General features: G+C 39.8%; 1 protein-coding gene across 2 annotated transcripts in view; it reads right to left on the bottom strand.

Annotated features, from left to right (window-relative positions):
- ap3b1 (adaptor related protein complex 3 subunit beta 1) overlaps positions 1-12,394 on the bottom strand; it is a 144,607-nt gene that overhangs the window by 119,040 nt on the left and 13,173 nt on the right. For both annotated transcript variants that reach the window (XM_012967364.3, XM_012967368.3), the window contains exons 2-5: positions 11,039-11,114; positions 10,728-10,802; positions 3,583-3,678; positions 2,121-2,281 (exon numbers count right to left, since the gene is read on the bottom strand). In XM_012967364.3, the coding sequence (XP_012822818.3) occupies positions 2,121-2,281; positions 3,583-3,678; positions 10,728-10,802; positions 11,039-11,114 (408 nt within the window). The remainder of the gene's footprint in view (positions 1-2,120; positions 2,282-3,582; positions 3,679-10,727; positions 10,803-11,038; positions 11,115-12,394) is intronic.

Genomic DNA, 12,394 nt, shown 5'->3' on the forward strand with positions numbered 1-12,394 from the left:
AAGTTAGACAGACAGAACCCCCCCTCATACAAATGGGCAAATAAGGAGAGACTGAACGTTCTGCACAAATAGTAACCTGTCTACTCACACATTGTATAATATTCAGTTATTCTATACAGGGCTGTGGCGAGCTCAAATGTCACATTTTGCTAAATATGCCCCTAAGTAACACTTAGGGGGCTATTTACTAACTGTCGGATTTTAATTTTTTTTTTAGCACAGCCAGAATTCTCCTCCTCTCATCCAGGAGAGTTCAGGCCCTTCTCCTGCTAAAGGCCTTATCGTGGCTTCCTATCAAACAAAGAATATCCTACAAACTTCTTCTCCTAACCTTCAAGGCCCTCCATTCCTCTGCTCCTCACTACATCTCGTCCCTTGTGTCTCCGTATGTTCCCGGCCGATTCCTTCGTTCCTCGCAGAGCAATCGTTTGGTTGCGCCTCCCACTACTACTGCGGTTTCCCGCCTTAAACCTTTCTGCCTGGCTGCCCCTTACATTTGAAATGCCCTCCCTGATTTCCTCCGGAGAGAATCCTCCCCCAGTCTTTTTAAAACTAAGGTTAAAGACTACCTTTTGGAGCACCCATCACCTGATCTGGGAACTGGCACTTATATTGTAATGTCACCCACTGTGACCTACAGCACTTATATTTGCCTATTTGTGTCTGTTAGTTACCCCTCCCATATAGATTGTAAGCTCTACGGGGCAGGGACCTCCTTCCTCTTGTGTCCTCGACTCTTAACTTATTGCTGCTGTATTTATCTGTATTTATTATTATACTTTGTATTTATCTATTATCTTATTAACACCCTGTTTGTATTAATATATTCTACTGTACAGCGCTGCGTACATAAGTAGCGCTTTATAAATAAAGATATACATACATATACATACAATTCACCAGCTAAAACTTGCCGAGATCATGTAGAAGTCATTGGCAGATGTCCCTTTCCTTTCCTAAAAGATCTTTTTTTTTCCTCAAAACTTTAGAGGTTTTGGATTTTTGATGCTGGTTTTTGGTGCGAAAATTCAGTTTCTGCAACTTTTTCAGTTCAGATTTTTTTGTAAATGTCAGACATTCATGGAAATGAGTTTAGTACAAATAAAAATATGAGAAATGTTAGAGTTTTCATAAACCTGCCCCTTAAAGTGATACGGACACCAAAAACTACTCAAAAATATTTTCAAATATAAATGTACATTAAACGTTACCTATTTGTCATGTTGATTGTTTTTCACTAATAGGGCTGCTTTTGGGTGAAGACACATGGAGCTAGTAGTAGCAGCTACTTGTCGCGGCTACTAAATCCCAGAAAATACCCTGCCAGACAATACTGAGAATAAACTCTGATATGTAGAGACAATTATCAGTAAGTTATCAGCACTGTCTATTTTAGTAGCCTCAACAAGTAGCTGCTACTAGTAGCTCTGTGTGTCTTTACCCTAAACCTGACAGTTTTGCCAACCTGACTGTCCCTTCTCAAACGGTCAGTTAAAGCTTCTAATGGAACGGACTCCTGTGCACAAATATGGCAGCCCCCTCATAGAGGAACATGGGAGACAAGGTAGGCAATGTAAAAGCATTGGGAAAATACTTTTATGGCAAAATTCTAAATAGCATGCAAAGACAATGTTGTTATTATAGATTTAAAAAAATCTTTTCTGGTGTAATTATCTCTTTAAATTCTGACCAGTAGACACTGCCTTGCAGATACCCACATTTTAACATAATAAAGTGCAAGTTGCCATGAACAATAGAAAGAACCGTTTACAATGAACTAAAACTGAAGGGCCTCCCCCAATGAGATGTACTCAGAACACAATTTTTACCTTTCAAACAAATATCAACATTTTTCTAACATTAAAGTGATAAACCCACTTTTCCATTCATTTGAGCTGGACCCCTGCAGTCTGCAGCAGATGCTTTTGCAGGTATATTGGCATCAGGGTATCATTTAATAGTGCTAATACTTACTGTTCATTGCTGTTAGCTTACAGATAGCTTTAATCGTGTAATAAACATTTGTTTCTTACCAGAGGAAAAATGCATTACAAAATGTATTGTAGTTGGCTTAAAATAGAAGATCACATATTCTCACAGCACAGACCCATATTCCTTACCTATAAAGCTTCTGAATCGCATGTGCTGCAGTTTTTCTGACATAAGGGGACAAGTCTGCTGCTGCTTCTTTGATTGCCAGCATCATTATGGGAACGATAATTGGGACACGAATGCTTGATAAAACTCTCAGGGCACTTGCACGAATCAGCTGGTTGGGATCCTTAAAAGGAAAGCATAAAAAAGGGTTATGCATCAGGGTTTCAGTAGTAATATTTAAACTGAGGATACAGGTATGGGACCTTTTTTGATCCAGAATGCTTGGGACCTGGGGTTTTCTGGATAAGGGATCTCCATACCTTAAGTCTACCAAAAAATCATTTAAATATTAAATAAACTCAATAGGATTGTTTTGCCTTAAATAAGGATCATTTATATCTTAGCTGGGGTCAGGTACACGGTACTGTTTTATTTTTAGAGAGAAAAGGGAAATTATTTTTAAAAAGTAAAATTAATTGCTTAATATTTAGTCTTTAGGAAATGGTTCCGCTGTAATTTAGAGCTTTCTGACTAATGGATTTCCTGATAACATATCCAATACCGGTATTTTAATTCTCTGATTGCCTACTGGATTCTAGGTAAGTTTGAACACAGATTGGCTATAACTTGGCTTTGGCGCTGCAATGTCCATGGTGGCAACATCTATGAAAAAAATGGCTGCTAAGGAGCAGTGCAGTATTATTCTTTTTACAGGGACTACATACCATATTTTTTAAATATTTTCCAGTAATTGCCTATACAGGCATGGGAGCCGTTATCTGGAAACCCATTATCCAGAAAGCTCCAAATTACGGGAAGGCCAGCTACCATAGACTCCATTATAATGATTTTTTTTTTTTTTTTTAATGATTCTATGTAATAATAACAGAGTGTCTTGTACTTGATCTCAACTAAGATATAATTAATCCTTATTGGAGGCAAAACAATCCTATTGGGTTTATTTAATGTTCAAATTATTTTTTAAAATAAGGGAAGATCTCTTATCTAGAAAGCCCCAGATGCCAAGCATCCTGGATAACAGGTCCCATACCTGTACTAAATCTGAAGAATTTTTAAAAAAAACCTTGTATGAAAGGGTATTAAGAGCTTGTCTACCAATTATTTTAAGTCATGAATGCAGCAAAGCATTAGTGTATTTCATATTATGACCCTAATCACCCTTTGATATCAGAGTATTTGGAGGACCCTCTGGTTGAAGCAAGAATATGGCAGCTCTCATTAGCATTAAGGGTGCATATTAAGCAGAATATTTCTGCTTACGCTGTAATCTAAGCTTTCTTATTTAAGGGAATATATTTTGAATATGAATGCACAGGCAGTGAGAGAGTTACTAATAACATGGCGCTAGGGAGATGTGCAGTGTTTAATCACTTTCTGCGCATTTGATCTTTAAAGGGCCAGAGGAGCAGAAAGCAATTTTTCAGCTTCTATAATTGCCTGTACAGATTTTGGTGAAGAACTTACTTTTAAACCTCGTTGAAAAGTAGCAATAGACAAGAGTGCCAAGTCCTGCTGTTCCTCTGCATAGCGTACAAGATAGACATACACCAGCTTCTTTATCTGAGAAGAAAGAAGTACATTTACAATTAGCTGAGATGGGAAAAAATGATCCACAGTCGCATGTAACACACAGAGGATCGAGATTAAAGGGAAAAAGAAAAAGGCAGGAGTGTTGAGTGGCGTAAAGCGGTAAACAGACAGCGACATGTATAGAGAAAGAGAGCTTTGTTCCTTAATACTCTGTGCCCAGCATGGCGACACAGTACATTTCCAAACTTTTGGCTTAACAAAATAAAATTATATACTCTCGCTCTCCAGAGAGGCACTTTGGTGGCCACTGGGTACAAGACATAACAATATTAAATCACAGAAGGTTGCAAAATACAACATTTGTCCCTCTCCTGCTTTAGATTAGAGCAAATCAATAGTGACCACAAGAGGCCTGTGCGCAGAATGACTGCAGCATGCCGAGATAGGCTTCTTCTTTCGAAACCACTCTGTGCCCAGATACGGGAGCTCTTGGGGACTGCGTGACTACAGTGCTCTCTTTGCACTTACTCTCATTCAATGTTACTACACGCCTGGCTGGGAAACTAATCAGAACAGGGCCACATTAGTTTTGGGGAACACAGGAAGGTCTGTTTAATTAGTTTATCAATGCTAGAACATCAAACTTCATGACATATTGACTAAACCTTTGATTTTGGACTGTACCTCCAGCGCTGTAATGGGTAACACTCTGCATCCTTTGCTATCTGGTAACATCTGGCACATATCCCATTTCCCAACAAAGCTGCTGCCAGCTTGGGCCTTACAGAACAAATCCACAGACAGTATTACAGGCTCCCGTCTGCTTATTAAACACTAAAATACACTGCAGCCATGCCCAGACTGGATACACATATTGATTCAATGCAATACTTTAATTGGGTTTTAAATAAAATTGTTTCCCCATGGGGACTATGGGCAGCACCATGATATGCCAAGGCTCTAATAAGGAAGGCATACAATGGCAAAGCTTAAGCATGAAAAGGGGGTGGCAGCCCAAAGCTGTCCCCATCCACTAGGGCATCTTTGCTAATGGAGCACAACAATAATGTACAACAAGCACTATATTGTAATAATGCCTTAGGGGGCCACATCTAGGGGCACATTTACTAATCCACGAACGTCCGAAAGCGTTTTTTCGTAATGATCGGTATTTTGCAACTTTTTAGAGCGCTCAATACGAAAAAGTTGCGACAATTCGTGAAAGTCGTAATGGCTATGAAAAAGTTGCGACAATTCACAAAAGTCATAATGGCTATGAAAAAGTCACGACAATTCACGAAATTTGTAATGGCTATGAAAAAGTCACGACAATTCACGAAAGTCATAATGGCTATGAGAAAGTCGCGACAATTCACAAAATTTGTAATGGCTATGAAAAAGTCGCGACAATTCACGAAAGTCATAATGGCTATGAGAAAGTTGCGACAATTCACAAAATTTGTAATGGCTATGAAAAAGTCGCGACAATTCGTGCAAGTTGGTTTGGAAGTCTGGCACATCCTTACCCCCTTCTTACTGAGTAGAATAATGGTATTTGGCGAAATTTCATAGCAGCTGTCTGTCTATCATACAGAAAGGCCAAGCAGTCAGGTAAAACAAAGTGTAGCCTGTGTATGCCCACCTTAAGGCTAAAGCCCAGTGGCTACATTTTTGGGGGGCATTTAGAAGCCCAAAGATGTTGCTACAGAAGCTTGATAGCACAATAAATGATGTCAGCAATATTATCTGACTGTAACAATGGAAGCTGCATTACCAAAGTAACACACACACACATAAGCTGTAGGGAGTGTGAGAAACAATATTTAGGGGGGACAGGCTGCATGGTGACATTTGTCATGACAATTCACGAAATTTGTAATGGCTATGAAAAAGTCGCGACAATTCACGAAAGTCATAATGGCTACGAGAAAGTCGCGACAATTCACAAAATTTGTAATGGCTATGAAAAAGTCGCGACAATTCACGAAAGTCATAATGGCTATGAGAAAGTTGCGACAATTCACAAAATTTGTAATGGCTATGAAAAAGTCGCGACAATTCGTGCAAGTCGCAACGGCTACGAAAAAATCGCAAAAAATACGAAAAAGTCGCAAAATGTTCGTTTTCCAATCCGAATTTTTCCCATTCGGATTCGTGGATTAGTAAATCAGCCCCTTTGTCTACAGGCTTCCAGTTGGAGGGCTTTGCTCCATGGATGGCTCATGTGTGATGGTCAAGATAAAAGCAAGTGCAAATAAAAAGGATGGTAATAGGATGGGCAAGAGAAATAGCAAACAGCTGGTAGGGCCCATGAACTGAGGTCCGAAAAGTCCAAATCCCCCATTAGGATAATCTGTAGGTAGGAGTAGTACAGGTACTTACAGGTTCCATGTCGCTTTCTTTAGAAAACTGGGACTGTGTTACATTGGGAGAGTAACAGACCCTTAATTATCAGTACTTTAGTATATGAATACTGACAAGGAGGCAAAATATTCCCATGAATACACCTATAATGGCACTGATCTAGGTGTAATGGGCTCCAAGCGCTGGAGTTGAGAGCTTAGGACAGACATAAAATCATACCAAAGGTACAAATATACAATCTTCAATTTAAATCCCACATACAATTGGTTGTAATACCTGAACACATAGGGGCTGATTTACTAAGACATGAATTCGAATCCGAATTGGAAAAATTCCGATTGGAAAATGAACATTTTGTGTCTTTTTCGTATTTTTTGCGATTTTTTCGGCGCCTTTACGACTTTTCGGAAATTGTCGCGACTTTTTCGTTACCAATACGATTTTCGCGAAAAAACGCGAGTTTTTCGTAGCCATTACGATTCGCTCGTATCTTGTCGCGACTTTTTCGTATTGAGCGCTCGTAAGCAGCGGCCGAAACTTTCAGACTTAGCATGATTTTGGAAGCCTCCCATAGGACTCAATGGCACCCTGCAGCTCCAACCTGGCCCAAGAAAATTCACCATACTGAAGCTTGAATGAATCCGAACGCTACGAAAAAATCGCAACATTTTGCGCAACTTTTGGAATGGCTACAAAAAAGGCGCGACTTTTCGCTTAAGTTTTAACTCTACGAAAAAATCGCCAGATTTTACGCAACATTCGGATGGCAACGAAAAAGTCGCGATAATTTTCCGAAAAAAATCGCCAAATACCGATCATTACGAAAAAAACGCAATCGGACGCATTCGCCCGGTTCGTGAATAAGTAAATGGGCCCCATAGTATGCCCATTTACCTTGCTGGGAGCAGCCACTGCCTATCTCGCCACATAATCTCATACTTTTTACATAGCAGTATTTTTAGCTCAATACAGAGGTAAGGCAAGGCAAGTACACTCTCTGCACATTCTAAGGTAATTTTACTTTTCATTGTTTGCAAAAGGTTTCATGGCAGGTTTAACGAGACATGGGAAACTCCCAAAGAACATCAGTTTTGGGCCAGGGGGGCTTGGACCAGCCCTGCCCCTGCAGCTATCAGATAAACAAAGAAAGGGCTGAGACAATGCTGCCGGCCATGTTTTGCTTTCCCTGAATAACCAGTTTTTATCCTGGAGATTAATCTTACCCCAATGAAACACCTACCTGAAATTGTGGTTAGGAAGGTGGATGATTTGTAGCATATCTCAGCCAGCACAGGAGCCCCAAAACTGCTCCACCATATGATACTGCTAATGCAGGCAGTCGTTCATTTTCAAAAACGAAGTATGGGCTCTGGTAACCAGACTGCAAGGGACCTGGGGAAACCCACTATGGCAAATGGAATTGTGGTATTGTGGCTCTTTTTGGATAATAGGGCCCTAGCTAACAGATCTTCTGCCTTTACACAGCCTTTAAACAGCAACATAATGTCCCCAATGTCCAGATGGGGCTGCTGTTATTGGTGTATAAGGAAGAAATTTTAAGTAGTAAGCAACATGGCAGATCCTACTAAAATTCAAAGGTTAAATATTTAAAGCACTATATCTACTATGCACTTACACAATGTATTATAATGTATTATATTATACTACTACTTAACTGTCTATACAAACAGCACAGTTGGTAAATATTCCATGTGACTGTTAGACTGCCCCGAGAATTGAAAATGTTACATATCTTTTTCATTTTTATAGCCATTTCAGCCCCGTAAACCATCTCTTACATTCCTTTCTGATCTCCAGTTTCCCCAATAAAATCTGATCTTTCTGGGTTAATATGTTCATGTCCTTCAGTGCCTTAGTGCTAGCAGAGCACTACCAGATATAGTGTACATGTGCACAAGAGCGGCTATATATACTGAACACCACTGCTCTGAGTAAGCAATGCCCTTCAGCAATTACAATACATTTCCATTCCTACATAACAATAAGGGAGGGGCTGGAGAGTGGTTACTGAAGGTTTTGTTGTGCGAGGGTTATGGCAACTAATGATTGGGTAAGTTTACAGACAAAAAAATCCAAAATTATATATTCTGTACTTATGCAAGCATTTCTTGAAAGGAGTCTGCACATTTAGGCTAGTGATGAATGTGTGTTTGAGTGCCTCAGGGTGTAAAAAAATATTAATGTGTCTCCTTCACTTGATCCCCTAAGTTAAGAATAGCCAAAAGTAGCCAACATAGCACAATTGCTGTCTTGGACTTGTTAAACAAAGAAGACTGGTATGGGCTAAGTTAAGGGAAACTATACCTATGAATATTTCATGTCACAAAACACATATCATATAATACAGCCTTAATGTAAAAGGTCAAAGGCATTTCAAAAGTCAAATTTACTGATTGCAAAGCTTCTGTATACAAGTCCCTACACCCCCTCCAATTCCAGGCCAGCATATAGGCAATATTGGGTTTATCTGTAACAGGAAGCAAAACAGGCAGCAGCAGAGATATTTCCCAATACTGCTCTGAGGACACCTGAATCCTCTCCACTGTTTTCCTCAGATCCAACAAAGAGCACTGGGCTACACTGGGCCCCAAAGCTGAGCAGAAGGAAGCTAGAAGATTTTAGAGCAGGGACCCACGAAAATAAAGATGGCCCCCATAGGAGCAATGTTGCCAAGTCAATGCTGTTGTTGCCCAGATAAATAAAACCTGCTCGATTGATATCTGCCTATTTCTGGAAGGGCCGAGTCGGAACTTTTATCAGCCCATGTGAAGTCCCCTTTACACGTTCTATTTACATTTCACGTTTGTCATGTTATTATAAGGGGATTAATCAATTGTCAGCACTCAGTATATTCTGGTATTATACAGGTTAACCGAACCAATTTTGTAACACATAATGGGCCTTTAACTAAAAAGTCAGAAAACTTCTGTGGTAGATGCAGTGTGTGTGTTTGTTAGCGGTGTACGTCCCCAACCTAGGGTGTTGCAATGTTAGGTGTTGGGTATTGAACTCTTCTTTAATAATTAATTTCTTCTAAGTTACTTCTGTATAGTTTATATGTAAATTTGGGTTGAATTGATTCATGTTTTATTCTGCCTTATCTAACTGTGTGCTTTGCCTCTCCCTGGGTTCGGTTATACAACTCTCTATTAACCTCTGACATTGTTTGTCTTTATTAAATACGTACTCTTTTCTTACACCAAAACCTGCAGAAGGAACTAGGTTGCTATTGCTTTACTTTAACTGCCATTCCTTTTGCCATTTCTGTGTTAAAAATCCTTTTTGCTACCTGCTTTTGGTACTTCTTTTGACTGGAAAGCTTAAAGCTGGTCATAAATTACCAGATTTGGTTTGGAAGTCTGGCACATCCTTACCCCCTTCTTACTGAGTAGAATAATAGTATTTAGCGAAATTTCATAGCAGCTGTCTGTCTATCATACAGAAAGGCCAATCAGTCAGGTAAAACAAAGTGTAGCCTGTGTATGCCCACCTTAAGGCTAAAGCCCAGTGGCTACATTTTTGGGGGGCATTTAGAAGCCCAAAGATGTTGCTACAGAAGCTTGATAGCACAATAAATGATGTCAGCAATATTATCTGACTGTAACAATGGAAGCTGCATTACCAAAGTAACACACACACATAAGCTGTAGGGAGTGTGAAAAACAATATTTAGGGGGGACAGGCTGCATGGTGACATGAGAGGGTATCCTGCAAGTAACATAGGGGCATATCTAAAGATGGAGCTTGTCAGAGTAAAATTCCACCATTCTGTATTTACTAGACCTGCTTCACTTATATCACCGCACAAACATGTCAACAAGAACAGATGTTGTATTTCAGGTTTGTTTTGCTTCAGGACACCTTTATTCCTGCTGTATTTCTATAGGAGGTAGTTCCCCATTTGTTACTAAATTCAGTTCTCTTTCCCTGGAGTACATTTACCTACCATTTATCCCTACAGAGACTAAATTATGAGCAATGGTCTGCTTGACATATCTCCGCTCCATTTTTAGCCAAGTCAATTTTTTGCAACATTATATATTTCTTTTTATGGCATAAACACTTCTTATTATGAAGGTCTTTAAGTTTAGTACACGTAGAGGAGAACAAATGAAAAACAGGAGCACCTCCAATGAGCTGTCCGTAACATGCGGAGAAGTTGTTACAATTTGTAACATCAATGTTTTAGTCTCTCCTCCCCTGCCAGGATTTCAAATGATGCAGAAAGAGGAGAACTTTTTTGAAGCTGGATTTCAGCATATAAAAATGGTATTTATTCATACTTCTTGAAGGAACAGATTACAGTGATATATTACATGTTTCTGTGTTGTGTGGGGTTCTTTTACATATTTTGGTTCTGAAGCCTGGAGTTTCCCTTTAAAATTTGGGTTGTGGGTTACGGTGCACATAATTGTGCCCACAGAATGAAGCCCACACAGTGCCCTGTTCTGTCTTGTGCCACCAGCAAGGCATGATTTACCAACGTTTACAGTCTATGGTCCAAGGACTTGGCTCTGTACATGAGCACTAAGGGACACAAATCTGCACCCCACCTTGCATAGTACAAAAGCTCTAGTTTGTTAATTATACACGCCCAATGGCCTCTCTAACCCAAGCACTTTGTGCTATATTCTGAAAAAAATGCTGATCTCTGAAAATACATTTAAAACATAATTTAATTTTTAATTACTCACCTCAAGATTTTTGCTGGCAACATTTTTGACAACAGCCGGGAATAACTCCGAGGCATTTTTTCCATCTGAAATCATCTAAGAACAGCATAAAAACCCCAATGAGTTTTGAAGGTACATGCCGCAGCAGGAAGAATATTTATAAAGTTGCGTACAAAATAAAAATGACGTCAGAACAGAACAAGAATCACTGCTCTAGTGCTATGGCAAGCTGTGTAAAATCCCATGTTCTTATAAGGCTGTGATAGAGGTAAGTGGTATCTTAGGGAAGCACACACTAGTGCCACAGACATATTTTGGGCGAGTTAACCTACCCCAACAATTCTCTTCATTGCTTCCAGCTTGGAGGAATCTTTGTTGCTTTCCAGCATTTGTTTTAAGTCTTCATTCCTATAAAAAAGGAAATCATTAGTTACTATCAAAGGTGTCACTTTAAATTAACTCTTAGTAGGTTATAGATCAACTTTTCAGTTGGTCTTTATTTTTCATGTTGTATGGCTGAATTATTAGCCTCCCAATTTGATCTCTTTTCAGCTTGCATTTGAAAACTATCAGGTAGTGACCCTAGCAACTACCGGGTTGACGTGGTCACTGACTCTAGCAACCAATAAGGCTCAGGGCACACATGAGATCTTCTCCACTGCGTTACTTGCCAGAGGATACACCCTGGTTGCCATGAACCTAAAACAACAGCCAGGCTTTAGTTTTATTATTATTCTTATTCGATATTGCTTATCATTCTACTCAGGATTTCCAGTCTGACTAGACAGTAAGCTTTTTACATTATTTTAACCCTAATTTCAGGCTAATTAATGTGTGGATTCCATCCCATATGTTGAACAGCCATTATAGCCCCCATTTATAAACCAACAATTAAGGTGCCCATACACATTAACAACCGCTTGTTTCTCCTGATATGCCCACCTATGCCACTCAAGGCCAAGCGATCAACTTAGGAGCCATCAGAGCAAGGACTACATCAATGAGCTGACACAGTCCTTAATACAATGGGAAAATCAAGCCTGCCCAATAGATATCTAGCTGATTTTGACATCAGTCAGGAAGGCCCATTGGGGGCTCCTATATACAGCTGCCGAATGGGTCACAATTACTCGAAAGCTTAACACTGCCCATGTATTGCCACCTTGGCTGGCAATGGTTGTAGCAGAAAGCTTAAATTAGATGGGACTGGGGGAATATATAGTACTGAAATGTTCTGTAATGCTTCCGATTGAGTTGCAAATCATTCACTTCAGTCCCTGGCCCAGTGGAGCTTGCAATCCAATTGCAAACGCAGATACACAGACATGTGTACATACACTTTGGCCCAAGATCACTGGGGGCGTGAAGTGACTGCAGCTGCCATAGAGAAAATTTGCCCTTTAAGAAAAGTACAGGTCATGGTGTGGTTATTAAGCCTGACACGGGAAAGTGCGGCAGCTTCATAATGGCAAACAAATAAATGAAGGTGAACTCTCCCTTTGCGAGAAAAGGCAAACAGAAGGTTAATTAGTCCTGCTCATAAATTATTTCCAGACATCCTCCATTCATCCTTGTCTCCGCTGTATTACCTATGCATATTAACAGAGTCCGGTGCAGGGAGAACATAAAGATTTCCCACCAGCCGCCACGCACACTGGGATTCTATTGTAGGACTCTGGTCTGACACA

This window comes from Xenopus tropicalis, chromosome 1 (genome assembly GCF_000004195.4).
Source record: "Xenopus tropicalis strain Nigerian chromosome 1, UCB_Xtro_10.0, whole genome shotgun sequence".
NCBI classification, from domain to species: domain Eukaryota; kingdom Metazoa; phylum Chordata; class Amphibia; order Anura; family Pipidae; genus Xenopus; species Xenopus tropicalis.